This window comes from Gouania willdenowi, chromosome 21 (assembly GCF_900634775.1).
Source record: "Gouania willdenowi chromosome 21, fGouWil2.1, whole genome shotgun sequence".
In the NCBI taxonomy this organism is placed as follows: domain Eukaryota; kingdom Metazoa; phylum Chordata; class Actinopteri; order Blenniiformes; family Gobiesocidae; genus Gouania; species Gouania willdenowi.
Genome location: NC_041064.1, coordinates 35,221,186 through 35,242,748, shown reverse-complemented (window position 1 = coordinate 35,242,748; position 21,563 = coordinate 35,221,186). Strand labels below are relative to the sequence as shown.

Here is a 21,563-nt window from a genome sequence, read left to right as displayed (position 1 = left end):
CACATATACTGTATGTAGTTAACAATTATTAAAATGTGTTTCATATCAACTTCTCCCACTGACAGAAAAAGGCTCAGACGCCCACATTAAAAAAATAATATATATATATATATATATATATATATATATAAATATATGTATATATATAATATTTTCATTGATTAGTAAAACTAATATGAAAACCAAGAGAAGAGAAACAAATTATATTATAGAGAATAATTTTGTGTATTTTACAGCTGATTTAAGAAAGTGATTGACTTTCAGGGGAAAATAATAAATATAATTTGAGTTGTAATTGGAAAAAATGCTGATTAAAGTAATCATAATTGAGTTGTAATTGAACATTGATAATTGAAGCCGTAATTGTAATTTAAAAATATAATTAACTCCAACTCTGTTTCAGATTCCTTTTAAATGTGAATTCTGAAACAAATTCTGTTCTTTTTTCTTTATTTTTTGTATTATTCAGTTTTTTTGTAAAGCGTCCTTGGGTGGTCTGAAAGGCACTTTTAACTAACATGAATTATTATTATTATCTATTATTAATTTTTGCAGAATATACGTCATCCCTACATACATGTTTACAATAAAGTGACAAGTAAAATGAAACAAAGTGATTACAGGTTTAGTATGAACATGTTTTCTACGTAGTCTTCATGTTTAGATGTTGAATGTGGATGTATAGAAGCTGAACTGTGTCTGATCCACATGGGTTTGAGTCCCTCATAGGATGGAAAGTCAATCATGAAGCTTTACAGACTCACCATCACAGGTTTACAGTTTGCTGGATAATAAATATTTCAGTGTTGCTGGCTTAGCTGTGCAGTATTCCTTACCAGCATCAGTTGCTTTACAACACTTGCTGTCCCCTCTGTCATCGTGCACGGGCTGATTTACACGCTGCTGTAAGCTACGCTGTAGCAGCTGCAGTAGCACATGTTTATCAAACACATGGAGGTCTGTGGTGGACTAGCCTAGCCTAGCGCTCCCATCAGTGCCCAGTGGCCAGTTAGCCGTGGCGTTGACTCTCATTTGACACTCGATTGGCTCAAATGACAACATTACCATGTCTGCATTGCTAATGGGCTCCCCGGGGGGACGGAACATGAGGGGAACATGCGTTTGGCGTGTCAGCTCGAGGTGAGAACACACATGAGCCAGACAAGGGGCCCCGTCCGCACCCAAATCAATCCTGACACCTCTTAAGAGGCTCTGGGCATCAATGGCTCTCCAGTGCAATTACCTCGTCAGTAATGACATAAGCACCCAGTTCCTTCCTGTCTCTCTCCCTCAGACCAGTGGATGGAGGGTTGGGACCAGTGGATGGAGGGTTGGGACCAGTAGATGCAGGGTTGGACCTGGCTCAACCCAGAGATGCTGTTATTTGAACTCTTCAGGCACTGAGAAGGGAGAAATAAACAAACACCGGACTTTGTCTCTCAAAATAATCACATTTAAATGTGAAAGCTAACTTCCTTAGCCTTATCCCTCCCTTTGCAGTCTGTGCTTTCTCCTCTTTTTATCCTTTCCTGTAGGCTTTACACGATCAGGAGCTTTGGGCCGATCACTGATCTGATCATATGAATTCAGGTTGTTTTTTAATTTAAGGTACTGATCGAATTCCTTCTGTACAACCTGATACATATTCATGGAAAATCAAATGGTACCATGTTTCAGGACCTAAATGCAGCCTTGTGGCTGTGAGTGAGTGGAAGAGTTGAAGAATTTCCATGCTGGACCTGAATATAACATAACATGCAAGCACAGGAGCGTCATGGCTCCGCTTTTTAAAATGTGATGCAGACCGAGCACTTGAAAAAAACATGGCAGATGTAAATGTGAACTTCACTCCAGCACTTAAAAACCATTTAATTTAGTCCCTGAACAGTGAACTGTGTCAACTACAAGAGAGATGAAGCTGTGGAGGCAGACCACACTGGAACTACATGAAGCCTCCATCAGAATTAGCATTAGCATTAGCATTAGTGGAGCAAAGATATTTTCTGACTGTGGCATCGCAAAACCTGCTGTTGCTTTTGGTCCATATTCACAGGTTCACAGCGAAGGTGGGGCACACACATGTGTGTGCGCCCCACCTTCGCTGTGAACCTGTGCACACACACACTAACAGCAGACACTGCCCGCGCTTTCAGAGCCAGTAGAGTGGGGAAGAGTCCGGCACTCAGTCGCTTCGCTCCAACCGATCAACATTTTTGCCGTTCACTCATATGTTTTCATCTTTGTGCACAAATGTGAGTGAAATAAAGCCGCGTGACGTAAAGCAAACAACTCTTCAGTGTAAATGAGACGATAAAGCAATGCAGTGGGATTATCAACAGAAAGTTTCATCACGACAATGTCATCGTTGATCGGATCGGCAAATTAAGACATTACAGACAATCACATTAATTGCATAAAATGCCAAATATCGGCCGAGCCGATATAGTCGATCAGATCGGTGTAAAGACTACTTTCCTGTACGGTTCCTGGTTTGAAGCTGATTGTTTCTAATCTGTGGGTGTGGTCCACCCTGACTGATGTTACATTCTTTCCATCCTGGCCTCAGGCTTCAAAATAAAAGTCATCAGACTAAACGGCCTCAAATAAACGTATTTTGAAGAAACCAGAAATACACGTGATGTCATGAATATGTGCTGTTTTTGATACAAGAGTAAATTGAAAGCTGTTGTTTTCTATTCATTTTTAAAGGTGAAGTTATATCAATGTTTCATTTAACTACAGTCTGTATTTATTAATCAAACAATACATTGATATATATGTTAACTTTTTAAAAATAAATGGAAAGAACAACTTTTCAGCTTACTTTGTCATGTATACTTCTGGTTCCTTCAAATTAAAACGCCATCTCACGTTTTACAGCCTGAGGCTGTTGAGTCTGATGACTTTTATTTTGAAGCCTAAGAACGGATGTTTTGCTGAAACCTGAGGTACTCATGGCTTCCGTAAATACAAAATAATAAAGTCGTTGACTCTATTAAACCCATTTTATCATGTTTGGTACAATTTAAAGAAGTTTAATATCCGTAAAGTCGTCTAAACGGGGAAAGACGATGAACCGGAAACGAATGGATAAACTGACGTGGGGATTGGTTAATCTCGGAAACAGAAATGAGGACATTTTGAAACAGAAAGTCATCTCTAAACCACCTCTGAGATTTCTTCTGATGGAGGTTTGTTCTTGTTCAAAGGAAGGTTTTCCTCTCCGTCAACTATATATAAGGTGAGTTTGTTTTATTTGCTTCTAGATAAATAGATCTGAGTTGAATTGATGGGGTTGTCCTCAGAAAACCTTTTTAAAAATGACTCATATTCATTTATTCAAAACTCAGATGACCCCAACATGCTGGTTTTTGGACTGAGAGTTGGAGTCGATTCTTATTTCTTCTTCTCTTTAGATTTCTTTAGTTTCTGAGGTTTAAGTCACTGCCATTGCATCATTTCTCAACTCGTCAAAAACTCTCCTTATGGGTGAAAACAAATGATCTTTGTTGGAAAGAAGCCTAAACCACCGTTGGACTCCAGTGTCTCTGAATGTTTCCAAATCAAAGAAGAGTTTGGCTCTGTTTTTGTATTTCTGCTTCATTTGAGCTCTAATCTAGTGTGTAATGAATTTGGTGGAAAAGACATGGTTTATGCATGTTGGTGTGGTTTCATGCTCTGCTTGTTTTCTAATTGTATCACATGGATAATTGGTAGCATGAGCTAGCACGTTAGCCTCTGTTCTGGCCTGGGTCAGTGTCGGTATTCATGAGGCCGGTTGGAACCAGATGGACTGAAGTAGGTCGGTTCTGACTGCAGGGAGAGGAAGAAGCTGTGGAACAAAGTTCTTGTTTGTTACATGTTGGGACTTGCATTTTTATATAGTGAATAATATTTTCCATTTCAAAATGTCACCCATTCTGTTTCAGAGTTTACCCATTTTCGCATTAGCTCCGCGCTAGTTTAACCCAGTGGTTCCCGAACTAGGACCGTGGCAGGTGGAATGAGCATGAAAAATAGTTGCAAATTTTTTTTGCACTCAAAAAACTTATTATTACCGTTTTAAAATATGTGATTGCACATTTTATTAATTTTTACGGATTTTAAATTAAAATAATAACAATTTTGACCTTTTTTAATAAAGGTGACATATTTTTTTTTCAGCCATTTTGTTCAAATTTGGTTGCGATGGGGGGGTCCCTGAAAATGTTTTGTTCTTCAAAGGGTCAAGATTTGACATCCAGCTGTTTGTTACACTTGCTAACATGTGGGTGAGGATGTAGTCCGTGTTATAGAGTTATGTATTTTTTGTCTGGCCTTATATTACGTCAAATTTTGTGCGAGAATCAATGTTTCTGTCTCTCTGACCACATGTTTACAAAAACAAATTGCGAGTAAATGCGTGATATTTTCCACAAAAATGCATGTGAGGCTATATTTGGTGTCATTTTGGCAATTTACACTTGAGTTCATTTTTCAGGTTATATATCTACACTACCGGTCAAATCTTATAGAACACCACACCTTTTCCAGTTTTTTACTTAAAATGATTCAGTTTATTGTTTCACTTTGTTCAGCAGGTGCTCATGAGGGTCTGGTACCACAGTGTGTTCCAACACTGCTGTTATGTAGACAGAGGGAGTTGGAAGGAACCAAGAAAAGTTGGAACATCTGTAGGAATGAGTAGCATCAGCTTTCAAGGCTGATTCAACCTTCATTGCTGCAGAACATCTTTAAATTATTAACCCACTTCATGTTCCCTGAAAAAGGCCTGTTTGTATAATTATTCTGAAATGTACATTATTTTTCAGTTCTGGGTAACCAAACCTTTTTTAACCTCTGGATTTTCAGTTCGTTGGACTTGCACGACTTGAATTGCAATAAATAACTGGAAAAATTAGGGTGTTCTTTAACTTTTGACCGGTAGTGTATATATATACAGGTATATGATATAAATTAGATGATAGATATTTGTTTTTAGTGTATTTTACAGCTGATTAAGGACTCGTTATCATAAGAAATGCTAACAGAATGTAAACACAAGAGGAAAGTTGACTTTTATTAGGTTATTTATTGGAGGCTCAGCAAATGTGATTAATTGTAATTGAACTTCAGTAATAATAACCCTGATGTATATATACAGTATAAATATATACATATAAGAAGAGCACAAACCTATGAATAAATCAGGTGCTGATGTCCATCCTTCTCTTCCAGGAGCGTAAAGGAAGCAGCCGTGTGTTTTCAGGCATACAGCCCACCGGAGTGCCCCACCTGGGTAACTTCCTGGGAGCTCTGGAGAACTGGGTGTCGTTGCAGGAGCAGCACTCGTCGGTGCTCTACAGCATCGTTGACCTTCACTCCATCACACAACCTCAGGACCCAACGCTGCTCAGAGAAAACATCCTGGACATGGCAGCCAGCCTGCTGGCCTGTGGCATCGACCCAGAGAAGGTGATCCTCTTCCAGCAGTCCCAGGTACGTTAGTGAGGCTGATGGAGGATTGACGTACTGATGCAACTAAATAACATAAAGTAAATAAACTGTTTTTTTCTACACAAGATGACAACATACTCAGTGAGAGCAAAAATACGCGAAATGATAGAAAAATACACAAAAGGACAGCAAAAATACACAAATTGACAACAAAAATAAACAAAATGACGACTCAAACACTCAAAATGACAACAAAAACACACAAAAGGAGGGTAAAACTACACAAAATTAAGTATGAATGCACAAAATAATTTCAAAACACACAAAAAATGACTCCAAAAACCCATAAAATGACAGAAAAACTCAAAAAGACAGCAACAATATTCAAAATGACAGAAAAATGCATGAGATAAGTTCAAAAATGCACAATTGACTTTAAAAAACTGCGCAAAATTGTCAAAAAAACACAACATGACAAAGAAATGCACAAAACGACTCCAAAAACGTACATACCGCCAACATAAATGCACAAAATTAAAGAACACACTAAACTCCTTTGTTTTTCCTTGTGTTAATGCTCAGATCTGTCATTTTTCTAATGCTGACATGAATATTGATAATGTGGCCCATCTCTGCTTTAAACATTGGAGTTATACTGCCAGGGAATTATTATTATTACACAAATAACATTTTCTTATTGTTTAATAATGCCTAACCATTTTTTTTTCTGTGTGTGATATTAGAAACATGTCATTTAAAGTCACGTTTCTCCTGCTGCTGCTCACTGCACAGCTCTCCCTTCATCCTGGTTCACTTTAATGCTATAACTTGTCGGCATTGACCCATGTGTTAAACATGCCTCGTGCACGTGTAAAAATACGACACGACCCAGAGAAAACACTGAGCTCACTAAAAAAGTCAGTGGTTGAACTCTGGTTTGTAAAAGTGCTGAATCACTGCCTTCATGTGCTCTGACACCGCAGAGTTAAAGGAAGTCATTGTGGAAAGATGTTTGCTATAAGTCTTCTTTCTCTAAAGTTGTTTTTATGGCTGTGTGATAATTGTGGACGTAATGCTGATATAATCTGATATAATCTGATATAATCTATTACACACACAGTTATCCTTTTGCGGCTTCTTGTTTTGCTATGAATGAAAACTTAATTTCTCACCAGGATTAACAACATATCAGGCTTTAAACATTCTTTAAACCACGTTCATCTCATCACCAACTCTACTATCACACACACACACACACACACACACACACACACACACACACACACACACACACACACACACACACACACACACACACACACACACACACACACACACACGCAGAGCGCCTGCTGCTTTCATATTCCTGTGGTCAACGTCCTATTTTCCAGTTTTTTCACTCCACGAAGCAGTTTTTGGCCTCCTGTGACGGAGGTTAGCGTTAGCTTTAGCATTAGCAACACTAATGCTAACCTCCGATCGAAGTTCACATCCATGTTTCCAATTACCTTTGTTTTTAAACGCCATCATTTTTGATCTAATTGATTAATTTTATTACTACTTATTGGTTTAAAAATATAATGAATATTGACACATTTACCTTTTTATTAATATTATTATGACATTAATAATGATGACAATAATAATGACCATGTTTACATGTCCAGGGACTGTGGATGTAAACTAGCTCTTTGCTAACTGTCCCTGTAAAATAGATTAAATTAAATAATAACACTATGACATAATGATGATAATTATAATTATATTAATAATATTTATGATAATGGCAATGATTGTAATGTTACTAAAAATAAGAAACATACCTACAATATAAAGATATAAGAATTAGAAGAATAATATATATTAATAATTTTATTTTAGACTTGTTCAAGCACTAAAGATAAAGCTGGCCACCACTATTCTCTCCCACTAGGAGGCGCTATGTAATTAATTACCCTCTTCCACATCTGACATTGTCAACATGTCAGTAACTCTTTCACAAACTGCTTCATCTCTGAAAAGAGAAAACAACACTTCTTCACAGATTTTGTTCTACATTTACATTTTAGAGCTTAAGTTACGTCTGAAATATTTACTTAAAATCAACCAAGTTTCTTTCTATTAGCTTTGGCACTTTAGCACATTCTCTGTCATAAATCCTTTATCACATCACTCTCTAAAAACTCTATTTTATCATTATATACTAATAACATAAGAAATAATGTAATCATTCCCTTAAATTATTTTAATTAATTATACATTTCTGTCCAAAGGTTTTTTGGCAGGTATTACAAAGTGCGTACAAGAGGTTTTTTCTCCTTGAAGACGTCTTAGTGCTGCAAGTGTTGCATTATGGGAAGATGGAACAAAGCCAAAGGAAACAGACAATGTAGATCAATAGTGTCAAACTCGAGGCCCGGGGGCCAAATCTGGCCCTTTGGAGCATATAATTCGACCCGCAGGAGAAAGAAAAAATAACATAGAAAACATGAGTCATTGTGTAAATTAAGCTCAACAATATTTGCAGGGGCTCATAGTTTTCCTGCTTATATCACATTATTGCAGTCATTTTTAATCTTAAACTGTTGGAAAAAACTCAAAATTCTAACAAAATTCTTCAATTCTATTAATTAAATAGAAATTTGTCAGAAAGTCTAGGAGATTTAAAGTGAATATCCTATTCGGACTGATATCTGTCACAGTCTGTGTACCGTTCGTTCATTGGTTATTCTGTGGTTTATTGCTTGTATACTGTAAGTTTCTTATTTAGTTTTTTATGTATATGTAGAAATGAAAACTAGGGCACAGTAATGTTGAAATTACTCATTTTCCTGCATAAAATCTGTGGCCCACTTGTGGCCCCTGAACTAAAATGAGTTTGACACCCCTGGTGTAGAGGACCGACGCCAAGTGCAGAAGATGCACTATGACTGGCTCTGAAGGGTCCAGCAGCAGGACGACAGTCAACCTTCTCAGAAGAGGTGAAGATGTGGCCTCACAGAACCCTGGAGCAACATCATGTGTATCAAATATGAGGCTGTTTGACCATTGTATGTAGGAGTTATAGCAGTTTTTCTATAATGGCATGCTAAATGGCGCCAGTCGAACAAAGCCAGTGTAAAAGGTAAACCAGTTAAAAATCACTCTCAGTGAATTTGATGCAAATCCATTGAAAAATAGTGAAGATACAGCATTTAGAATGTGATGGCGAATAGTTTTCCAGTGACATTATAGGCCCCTCCCACTGATCACAGAATGTTTTTCTTCATCAGAGACATGTTCCCATCTTATAAGATTCATCCAACACTATTTTGAAGTCAACACGACATATTGTCTTTCCGCTGGAGCTGTTAGCGTTGGACTCCACAAAAGGCAGTGCCCTCTGAGAATGCAAGGCATGATGGGTAATTTTCATATCGAGTCTTGTTTAGGGATGGACAGTCATCATGTGTATCAAATATGAAGCAGTTTGAACTTCGCATTTGAAAGTTATATGCATTTTCCTATTATGGCGTGCTATAGTTGCTAACAGTGAACATAACCGTAAACGGTGCCAGTAAAAAACGCAAGGCATGATGGGAAATGTTTCAAGGCAGTCATGAATAGGGCAAATGTCATTTTTGTGAAAGCACCAGCTAGCTTTTTTTCCTACCATGCTAATGCTAAAGACCGATTAGCAACTCCGCTAGCATGTCTGTTGGATCAGATACTGGTGAGTTGTGTCTCCAGTGCCTTTGTGGTCGTTGACGTGTGCTGTCATGGTCTGTCCAACACCTCGTGGTTTCTGTGAGGATGACCTCACCCTGAGCTTCTCCTCCAAAGACCAGCTCTGGAAACACAGACACCACTGTTCCACTGGTTCCACTACAAACCTTTACCATGGACCAGTTGGACATCAAGCCTCCATCAGTGAGGGAGGAAACACCGCCAAGACCACCCCCCTACCTCCAGAGAAGCTCTATGGCAGGGATGGGCAACTCCATCACAGCGGGGGCAACAAACCTGTGATAGCATCTGATCCCAGGGCCACATTATCAACATTTATGTCAGCATTAGAATGATGACTGATCTGAGAATGATTTTGTTGTTTTGTCAGTTTTTAGTCATTTTACATGTTTTTTGAGTCATTATGTGTATTTTTGTTATTTATTGTGTTCTTGATGTAATTTTGTGTATTTTTCCGTCATTTTTTGTATTTATTTATGTTGATTTGTGTTATTTTGGGGTCACGTTCTGTAATTTCTTGTCATTTAGTGTAATTTTGTTCACAGTTTGTGTCTTTAAAGCTATTCTGTAATGTGTTGTTTTGTTTTCGTAGTCATTTTGTTCGTTTAAGTGCTTGTTGTGTCTGTCTTTGTCATTTTGTGTATTTTTAAAAAAAAAAAATTTGTGTAATTTGTGCATTTTGCTGTTGATTTATTTTGTGTATTATCTTGGGCTTTATGTTCCTTCCAACTTATTGAAATAGAATTTTTGAGGATTTGTTTTAGGGGGCCGCACAAAATTAGAACAAGGGCCACATGTGGCCCCCGAGCTGCCGGTTGCCTATGTCTGCTCTACGGCCTCTAGACTCACTGCAGAAGACAACCAGATTCATCCTGACAGCTGATCTCTACATCTGTGAAGGAGAGCGACAAGAAGAAGAAGAAAAGATGTATTAGTGATTAGGGATGGGTATTGTTGGAATTTGAACGATTCCAATTCCTTGTTTCGGTTCCGATTCCTAACGATTCCTGATTCCGCTTCTTCTAAGAGACATGAAATAAGTGTACATGTTTTAAATGAGCTAGCTAGCTAAAGAGTCTGAACCTCTCCATGAATTTTAATCCTATGAACTTTTTACTTTTTATGAAGTTTACTGTTGGGGCTGTTTTTAACTAGTATATAAATAAAACATCTATGAACTTCAATATAAATATTATAAAGTGTTTTTTCATGAGAGCTTTATTTTTGGAAAACCTCATGAAAACTCATTTACACATCCTGAGTGTGATGCTGCAGCTACTTAAACATGTTACTGTCCTCCCACTAATGTAATAATAATAATAATAATTAATAACATTTAAACATGTTACTGTGCTCCCACTAATGTAATAATAATAATTAATAACAATAATTAAACGTGTTACTGTGCTCCCACTAATGTAATAATAATAATAATTAATAACATTTAAACATGTTACTGTGCTCCCACTGATATAATAATAATAATATTTAAACATGTTACTGTCCTCCAACTAATGTAATAATAATAATTAATATTTAAACATGTTACTGTGCTCCCACTAATGTAATAATAATAATAATAATAATTAATAACAATATTTAAACGTGTTACTGTGCTCCCACTAATGTAATAATAATAATAATAATTAATAAAAATATTTAAACATGTTACTGTGCTCCCACTGATATAAAAATAATAATATTTAAACATGTTACTGTCCTCCCACTAATGTAATAATAATAATAATTAATAACAATATTTAAATGTGTTACTGTGCGCCCACTAATGTAATAATAATAATAATAATTAATAACAATATTTTAACATGTTACTGTGCTCCCACTGATTTAATAATAATAGTAATAATAATAATAATTAACAATATTTAAACATGTTACTGTGCTCCCACTGATATAATAATAATAGTAATAATAACAATAACAATAATAATAATAATAATAATAATAATAATAATAGTAATAATAATAATAATTAATAACAATATTTAAACATGTTACTGTGCTCCCACTAATGTAATAATAATAGTAATAACAATAACAATAATAATAATAATAATAATAATAATAATAATTAATAACAATATTTAAACATGTTACTGTGCTCCCACTGATATAATAATAATAATAATAATAATAATAATAATAACAATATTTAAACATGTTACTGTGCTCCCACTGATATAATAATAATAATAATAATAATAATAATAATAACAATAATAATAATAATAATAATAATAATAATAATAATAATTAATAACAATATTTAAACATGTTACTAATGTAATAATTATATCACACATACAATAAGGAATAACCCAGTCTAGATTAGCAGCAGCTACTGGTGAAAATCAGAAACACTTGATGGTTAATAATTAACATTAGAAGAGTTTGTAATGTTAAATGTGTTGATGGTTCCATCCTACAGGTCTCAGAGCACGCTGAGCTCTCCTGGATCCTGGGCTGTTTGACCAGCATGCCACGCCTCCGTCATCTACCTCAGTGGAAGGTCAGACCCCCCCCCCTCATCTACCTCCTCCTCCTACTGCCGTCTACTATCTTCTAATTCATTTATCTGCTGATATCAGCCCTTCTGGGATTTAAAAAGCTCCAGTATTAGGCTTTTATTTAGGCCGGTCTACCGGACTCTAAACACCCCTCACTTTGTTGTCGTTGTGTACACTAGTTAAAATAGCTACTTCTCTGTTATTTGTGAACGGATCTGGCTGATATTTGATAGCTATAATCTATGGATGTGTACACATCGACGCTCGGAGCCCGATTTTTGATTTGGGGCCCCAAAAGAGAAAAAAACGGAAGTCCATGTCTTATTTATTTGCCAGTCAAATAATACGTATCATTGGGACATACCAATATATAAATGTTGCTCATTACCCCGTACATGTCATGGGGGCGCCAGGGGTCCCATTTTTTTTTTAAATGGGGCCCGGGGGCAAACCCCCCATTTCCGGGCATTTTCAAATTTATGAGAACATAGACGTGTGATATATTGTTTCAAAGGTTATTCAATGTAGATTACAATTATGCCTCACACAATTTGATTAGGGGCCCAGGGGACCCTTTTTTTGGCAATTTCCAATAAAGTCATTTTCTCATTTATTTGTGAGTCAAATACAGTTGGTGGTACACAATCATTAACACATACCAATATATGAATGGGGCCCATTACTCCGTATGTGCCAGGGGGCTCCCAGGGGACCATCTTTTAATCGGTGGAAACGAGTCATTTGACTGAATTCTCGGGAACGTGGCACGTGCTATTCGGCGTGTAGACGTTCCGCGGGCCCAGCTGTATAGTTCATATGAACTTTAAGGACGTAATCCATCACATTTCACATATGGCCCAGTTTGATTTTAAGTGTTAGATCCAGAGAAGTTAAATGTAATTTCATTTGAACATAAGTCACTTCAGTGAATCTTCTAATGAGTGTTTCCTCTCTAACTTTTATAAAATCCTTCCACGTGAGTTCAACTGGTGTTTATAATGTGATCACTGCCTGCGTTGCCACATCTGAACATGGCTTTTAGAAGTTTCCAGAACAGTCGACAGACGAGTTGATCTCCAACATGCTGGAAAGTGTCACATTTTATTCCCCCGTGACTCGTTTGTCTGAGAGTCGATGAGTCGTGGAAGTGCTAACGGTTCTTTGTGAAGCTATAGCTAAACGCTAACATGTTTTCCTGCAGATGAAGAGCAAAGTGAAGCAGGAGGGCAGCGTTGGTCTCTACACGTATCCTGTCCTCCAGGCCGCTGATATTCTCCTCTACAAGTAAGAGTTTATACACACGTAGAAACGAAATGTACAGATGTTACACATCTTAAATATTTAGTGTTGAATTAAACCATAAACATACAAGGAATAAATCTGAAATAAAGTTGTTCTCCACATCTGACCCGTGGTTCAAACGGTGATTTATTCCCATTTAAAGGGAGTTTTTTTCTCTTCACTGTAGCTGATGTTTGTTCATGTGGATTTGTTGTTTTTTTTCTTTAATTTTTATATTTGATGAGCACTACGAGATGACTATTGTTGTAATTAGCACTATATAAATAAAGTGGAATTGAATAAAATAAGTGATAATTAAATAAATAAGTACATAGATTAATAACTGAATAAAGAAGTAAATAAATATGTAAATAGATAAGTAATAACTATGTAAATAAGTAAGAAATAGATAAGTAAGAACTAAATAAAAAGTGATTCATCAATTAAACAAAGTAAATAGATAATACATTTAAAAAAGTATTTAAGTAAATAAATCAATACATTGTTTAATAAACAAATCGGAAATACATAACTAAAACTAAGTAGATAGATAATAAATAAATAAAGAAAAAAAATAAAGAAATGAATAGATAGAATAAATGAAAAATAAATAAGTAAAAACTAAGTAAATAGATAAGAATAAAATAAGTAAGTAAATGAATGAATGAATGCATGAATGAAAAATAAATAAGTAAATATATAAATAAGTTAAAAATAAACAAAAACTAAGTAAATAGATAATACATATTAAAAAGTAATTAAGCAAGTAAATAAATAACTGAATAAATTAATTCAACTGTCAATCATGAGATTTACCTTCTCTACATATATTTAATTATTTTGTTTAGTGTTTAAAGGATGAAATGTAAAATGTGTGAATGCTAACATGTAAAGATGTTACTCAGTGTCTCATATTTTCTACTACAGTAGAATCATGACTTTTTCATTTTATTCTGTTAAACAAAATATGCAGGTTGAAACAAATGACTGTAAGTAATGTGTATTTTATATTCAATTACAAAAGTGTTGTTTTAAATCTGTGCTCTGAAAACGTTTCTAAACTAACTTTAGATCCTTCATATTAAATTCACTGCACTTCTATAAATGTTTAGCATCAGTAATAAGAATAATAATGAATACTAATGAGGTGAAATGTGATTTCCTTCAGGTCCACTCACGTCCCAGTGGGAGAGGACCAGGTCCAGCACCTGGAGCTGGCTCAGGATCTGGCTCGTATCTTTAACCATCACTATGGAGACGTGTTCCCAGAACCGTGCGCTCTGCTCAGTAAGAACACACGTGCACGTGCTCGTGCACGTACTCGCTCACATCCAACGGGAGACACTGAGAACAGAGTTAGCGGAGCAGAGCTGTTAGATATACTAATAATCATTCAGATACAACAAAGGTCTGATTGACACACACACACACACACACACACACACACACTAAGATCAGCACCTTCTCTGTAAAACTGAATCAAAGACTTTAGAAGGCACTCGATGCACAAACCACATGTGGAAATCCTCAGAGACGCTGAAGGTTTGAGATGTAATCTAAAAAAAAAAAAAAAAGGAAAGAAGATCTTAGCTCTGATAGTCGACTCATCACTTCACACACACACACACACACGCGGAGGAGACGGCCATTTTTCGTCTAATATGTGCCTTCATCACCACAGTGCCTTTAATTCATCATCATCATCCTCACTTTGATCACTAACGGAACTCGTCTAACGTGTGAAATCAGTGAAACTTCATGCATCGCTCCCAGCGTCAGTGTACGACGTTAGCAACATGCTAATCTGTAATAGAGAGGCTTTTTCCACCAAAAGCATTGGTCAAAATTTTAAAATTACACCCACAGTATCTGCTGTCTAAACGTAGACATATTTAACTTATATTGTAGCTAATGTTTGTTTTCACAGCTGTTTAATTATGACTATGGCAGCATTTCTGGCCAATCCCGATTATTTTTTCCAACTGACATTATACACGTTCAATGTTCAAACCTTATTTTATTGTAAAATATTCAACAAAACTCGTGAAATAATACAAACGTGTTGTTTTAAATGCACATGAGGTAGTTTAAAGCATTGCTGTCCAAAATAATAAATGATTTCAGTTCCTTTAGTCTTTGTTTTGAAAATTAAACTAAACATGTTCCACTGTTTGGAACTCTTTGACAAAAATAAAGTGCACAACATTAAATAGTTTTTTTTTTTATTTTTTTTTTTATTTTTTTACAAATAATGAAAATCACCATGTTTGAGGTTTATATAATAATAATCTACAAAAACACCTTAAACCACCAATAAAGTGTCCTGAGTTTTAGGTTTAATCGTAGAGCAAAAAGCAAAATGTCCAAATGCAGCAGCTTTGTGGATGTTTAAATGTAAAAATATGAATCTAAAGATAACTTATAACAACTTACAGGATAAAAGCTCCTAAAAGTCAAACATTCTACAGAAAATAATCCAAAATAAAGTGCAGTGTGTAACATTTTTAAAAGTCAACGTGTAATGAATAGAATGAACATGTCACAGGCCATGAGTTCTTTGCTCCTGCTAGCTTTAGCTTTAGCATTAGCTTGATTGCTAGCTTCAAATGCTGCATACTCAGCAGTGTAGTGGTTTCTTAAATGGCGAATGAGGTTTGCTTGTTGTTACGTTTTGTTTGCAGCGCCACTTACGACTCTTTTCTGCGTTACACAAATTCTAAATTGCGATCCTTTGCTCTGTTTTTTTTTTGTGTAATACGACCAAACGTCGACAACATGCTAAGCTAACCGTGCTCCAGGTGACTGTTGTTATCCTTTGTAGCAGACACATGCTGGCGTGTGCGCATGCACACATGACGTGGTGGGCGGGGCCTGTCAGTCATCTCACAGCAGAAAGGGAGAGAGCGTTAAGACTTTAGCGGAGGTAGAAAAGATCGGTTTCATATGCAAGTATCGGCCGATCCCCCAAAATCAGGGACATTGGCACCGATCAATCGGTGCATCCTTAGCGGTAACAGTTATAACATGTAAAAATAGTTTTATAAATAATAATTATAATATTTTTATAAACATACTTACACAGAGAGTTGTTTGTGTTATATTCACAGTGTGGCTTTAATGGAAAGAATTGGTTGCTATGGCTGTTTCTATGGAAACATGGGAAAGCAAAGTTTCATGGTGATGTTTGTTTTGTTGTGCCGTTTTATTAAGTCGTCTCTTGGTTCTCTTCACAGGCTCTACTAGAAAGGTCAAATCCCTGCGTGACCCCACCAACAAAATGTCAAAGTCCGACCCTCAGAAAATGGCCACCATCACCATCACCGACTCTCCAGACGACATCGCCCTGAAGATCCGCCGCGCCGTCACCGACTTCACCTCCGACGTCAGCTTTGATCCAGAGAGACGCCCGGGGGTGTCCAACCTGGTGACCATCCACGCCGCCACGGCCGGGATCAGCGTGGACGAGGCCCTGAGGGGGGCCGCGGGGCTGGACACGGGGGCCTATAAGACCCTGGTGACGGAGGCTGTGGTTCAGAGGCTGCAGCCAATCAGAGAGCAGATCCACAGGCTCAGGGCGGAGCCAGCACATCTGGAGCAGGTGCTGAGTCGGGGAAACAGCAGAGCAAAGGAACTGGCTTCACCTGTGATCGCTGAGGTCCGACACAGGGTGGGCTTCACCTGAGACGAGAGACCCTTTAGTTCATCCTCATTCTGCTTCATCGTCTATTTGTCTTTAAAAGGAATTTAAACATCCTGGTTTATATTGTATATTTATTCCTTTGTATGTTAAAAATAAAGGAAACTTGAGTTTTTAGAACTTTAAAAAATATTTAGTGAAATTCTTGGTCATCACCATCTGTCCAACATTTGCCAAATACATTTATATATTTAACAATCTGGATTTCAATGTCGGTTTCATTCAAATCTGCAAAATAACATCTCTGTGCATGTGTATGACATCATCACGTGAGCTACTGTATGTATTTTAAATTAACTCGTTAAGGCACCAGGGTTTCAAAGCAATGGGTTAAAAAATGTCTAGTAAATATCAGCATCAGCCGTTTTAAAAATAACTCCCAATATAACCAATAAATAATTCCTGTGAAAAGTTTTCATTTTTTGAAAATTTCCAATGTTTCCAAGCTTCGTTTCCTGTGGAAATGTTTCACTGCTTTGCATTGTTTGTTTCAACGTTACAGGGACAAATATTAACTGATATCCACTTCCTGTACAAACGCTTAAGCATGATTGGATTTTTATTAAAGAAGATACTGTATGTAAAAAAGAAAATTCACCAAAATGCTTTTTACAAGATCATTTATTTTAAAAACATTGTTTATTATTTTACTATTTTCATGTTGAGATCATTCTGTTTAAAAAAAAAAAAAAAAAAATCTTATTACAAAAATGTTGCCTTTTTATGTCTTCGAAACGTTTATGTCAACAAGCTCATTTTTAAAGTTGTAATTACAGATTAATTAATGTAAACCCGACTTTTCAAGTTCATTTTACCTCAAACTGTTGTTTTTTTCTGTGTCTTTTTGAAATAGAACTTTATTGATGAAGTTTGTGCAACAAATGTATATGGTTTTTAGTTTTTATTTCAACAAAAAAGAAGAAGAAAAGCAGATTCTGGTTTTTGGAACGACACACACACACACACACACACACACACAGCCTTTCCCTTCTTTTATATAATTCATTATAACGTGTTACAGTTTGTTTTAAGGGCTGTTAATGGAGCCGCGGTTCATTACAGACCTCTTTTATTCCCTGTTTTAAATAATATTTTAAATCCTCTGTCATATTTGGTCTTGTCTGTTTTTTTCTTTGATTTATTGTTAGTTGTTATGATTTATTCTCTGCAGCACTTTGATAACAATTGTTCACAAAATGTGCTCTGGACATAAAATCCATTGATGAAAAATCTACCGACTCAAAATGTGAATAACTCGTAGGTTGATTATGTTCTTAATTTAATGTTGGTGTCCCACATGGCTCAGTGTCTGTCCCCCCCCCCCCCCCCCCCCCCCCCCATCATTAACATCTCTGTATTCAGAGCAGACGATGGCGACTGGAGGCCCGTGAGCAGCATGCGGCTCCACGAACAACTTGTGATTGGCTCGTTTCATTTGACGGGAAGAAATCATTTAATGCAGTTTCACGATCTGTCCAAAGGGGGCGATAATTCTACATGGGGTCAATTTTCTCATTGACTTTCAGAGCTGGTATTATAATTAAAATTATGGAGGTTATTAAAAAATGGTTTCAGTTTAAAAAGCAGCAACTTCATAAAATTGTAAAAGTTGAGCAGAACATATTGAGCATGTTAGATTTAGTTTGTGATTTAAGACGCGAGTATTTGAGTTTATTGATCTTAACTGTTATTATAATTCATTATTCTTTAATATTAAACAGGAAAGTGTTTTTACACACTTCACAAAAGGGTGTAAAAAAGATATTGATCTTGTTTTATTCCAAAGTCTATAAATCATGTATCAAACTCAAGGCCTGGGGGCCAATCCCGGCCATTCAGAGCAACCGATTCGGCCCGCGAGCAGGAGAAAGAGAAGATGACCCAGAAAACACAAACCATTTTTTTCCCCAAAATCCTGCATTTTTTCTCAAATTAATCCACAAAATCGCCCCAAATCAAATAAAATTTGGTAAAAAAAAACAAGTATATCAAAGGACATTTAGGTATCTGTCACTTATTGCTTATGTATTGTTTATTCCTTTCATATTTTGTTTATTTTTAGGCACATTTATGTTGAAATGGTTCGTTTTCCTAAAACCTGCGGTCCACTTGTGGTCGAAACTGGTCCGTTTTTGGCCCTTAAGTTAAAATGATTTTAACACCCTGAACTAAATAATGAGTGCGTTTGGAAAAGGCTCGTTCGTGCGTGAGGGAGCGCGTGCACCGTGTCTTGCTGCAGAAGCTGAAACATCTCGAGGCTTTTCTGTCAAAGCGCGTGGTTTCCTGCTCCGTGCGCGCGCTTCATTTTACGGGTCACGTGAGGCCAAAGAATGAACGTTGTATTAAAAATGTTACTTTAATTCATTTTAAATCAAAATGTTACTTTAATTCATTTTAAATCAAAATGTTACTTTAATTCATTTTAAATCAAAATGTTGCTTTAATTCATTTTAAATCAAAATGTTACTTTAATTCATTTTAAATCAAAATGTTACTTTAATTCATTTTAAATCAAAAATATTTCTTTAATTCATTTTAAATGAAAACCCCAAACATTTAGTGTTTGCTCATCTTCACTCTGGTCATTTAAGGAAAAGTTGTAAAATTATTTGCAGCTCATCATTTTTTTCCGAAGTCGACGTTTGTTCAAATTTGTGCAAAAAATAAAAAATCCATAAATAAAAGAATCCCTAAAATCAACAATAATTATTTTAATTTAAACCGTGTGTGTTTGCGTTTTTAAATCCATTATTTTAACCCATTTCTAATTTAAATGAACGTTCTGAAATAAACGAAAATAAAAAGATGCTGTGAGCAACAAAGGTTGTTGCTTTTAGGGATAAAATGAAGGGCTGAATATTTGTTTTATGCGCGTCTTTTATGACTGTGATATGGGTTATTATGGCACAAAAACCATCTCCAAAGATCAAAACGCGCGGTGCGCACATGCGCCTTTTTTCTCTTGGGTAGATTTGAACCAGCGACTCATTTGGTTCCGGGGCTCGGCTGGTGTTCTCTCCCCCTGATCAGCCTCTCCTCCCCGGCCTCAGGCTGCGGATCAACACGCAGCTGCGGAGCGAGGACGGCTCTGAAAACCACAGCAACGCTTTGATCTTAATCTTTCTTTAGTGATTTATAAGTTCTTGTGTTTTTAAAATTAATATTTATCTATCATTCAATTAGTTAATTATTTTATTTCTTTCTTCCCTAATAGAGTCATTAGAATCATTTCTATTGCCAAGAAGTTTATAGACAATATAAGGACTTTAACTTGGTGGATGGTGCAGAAAAAAAAACAAAAAAAAAACAAAAAAAAAACCCAACTACAATTATTTAAGGCTTCTCAGTTTATTCAGTCGTACATATTTTCATATTGTAAATATAATTAAATAAGTATAAAAAAGCACACAAAAAGCTTTCTGTATCTGCAGTAATAATACCAACTCTACAAGACATGTTGAATATCGTTTCCATTTTTGTTAATTAATATCGGCTTTAATGAAGTCGTTATTCAACCAAAAATCATTATTTATAAATACATAATGAATTGCATCAAAAAACTGTATAAATGATACAGAGTTGGTAAAAGCTGGACCATCAGTATTCATTAAATTTTAGACTAATCCCCTTTTTATTTTCTAATTACAAATATTCCAGTTGTAATGTATGTGTTATTAAATGATTAAAACGATGGTTTAAAGGCGCGCAGAGTAACACACACACACACACACACACACACACACACACACACACACACACACACACACACACACACACACGCGCACACACACACACACACACACACACACACACACACACACACACACACACACACACACACACACACACACACACAACAGCTGTAATGTGACTTTTCCTTCAGTCCCTGCTAATGATGCTATCAGTGGTGAAATGACAAATAATAAAATGGCCCTGGGGGGGGGGGGGGGGGGGGGGGATCAATCAGAGGTTCGTGGAGGTCAACCTGGTCGATCTAATCCCGGGTGGTGACTGAATCAGAACCAAAGCTTAGAATCACAGAACCAAAGTATTTCCTAATATTCTGATATTCTGGTTTTCTTTCTGGTTCCATCGGGTTATTGTTGCGCGTCCCTGGTACCGGTGCGCGCGCACAGGGCTGAAGGCCCTTTTCCAGGACGCGCGTGTCCCCCTGCAGCCATTGGATGAAACGCTTGGTGTATCTGTCTCTCCTCGCCTCTCATTGGCCAGAATGTTCTGACAGCAGCTGAAGCCCCGCCCTCTGCGCCAGAGGAAAAAAAAGTGAGCTCCAGAAGTGAAGATCAATCAGAGAGAAGAAGTTAGAGAGAACAGGACATGGAGCAGTCCGCCGCCACACGCACACGCACGGAGCTCCGCGACCACCACTAGGCACGTTGGGATTATACTCTGGACACAAAGTGTGACGTGTGCACGTTTTTCTGGTTTCTCTGAGACTCTGAGCGCGTCGTCGGACGCACGGAGAGGGACTTTTTCCCCGGAGCACAGAGCAATGAGTGAGAGGAGGCGATCTGCCGCAGCTCTGAGCTCGAGAGCGCACGCGTTTTCCGTGGAAGCCCTGATCGGCTCCAACAAGAAGAGGAAGCTCCGGGGCTGGGACGACAAGGAGCTGGAGCTGTCCATGGAGAGCCTGGCCACGGACGGAGAGGACGCGGCGCACTGCCTGGACATGGACCCGGGTCAGTGCATGCGCGCTCACTGCATGTGCACGGAGAGCCACTGCAGGGCCGCGGGTTTAGAGTCACTGTAGAGCACAGGTGTCAAATCAAGGCCCGGGGGCCAAATCCGACCCTTTCAAGCATCAAATTCGGCAGAAAAAAACATGAATTATTGTGTAAATGACCAAATAATCTTCACATTACTTTTAGGGGCTTTGT

At 36.9% G+C, this 21,563-nt stretch overlaps 2 protein-coding genes across 2 annotated transcripts in view; both read left to right on the top strand.

The window, feature by feature from the left end:
* Positions 1–17,256, top strand: part of wars2 (tryptophanyl tRNA synthetase 2, mitochondrial) — a 34,893-nt gene extending 17,637 nt beyond the window's left edge. Inside the window, exons 2-6 of the mRNA XM_028436598.1 lie at positions 5,218–5,478; positions 11,612–11,692; positions 12,892–12,974; positions 14,140–14,258; positions 16,205–17,256. Coding sequence (XP_028292399.1) covers positions 5,218–5,478; positions 11,612–11,692; positions 12,892–12,974; positions 14,140–14,258; positions 16,205–16,653 — 993 coding nt within the window. The 3' untranslated portion in view covers positions 16,654–17,256. The remainder of the gene's footprint in view (positions 1–5,217; positions 5,479–11,611; positions 11,693–12,891; positions 12,975–14,139; positions 14,259–16,204) is intronic.
* Positions 17,257–20,961: 3,705 nt separating this feature from the next.
* tbx15 (T-box transcription factor 15) overlaps positions 20,962–21,563 on the top strand; it is a 46,322-nt gene continuing 45,720 nt past the window's right edge. The window contains exon 1 of the mRNA XM_028436620.1: positions 20,962–21,365. Coding sequence (XP_028292421.1) covers positions 21,179–21,365 — 187 coding nt within the window. The 5' untranslated portion in view covers positions 20,962–21,178. The remainder of the gene's footprint in view (positions 21,366–21,563) is intronic.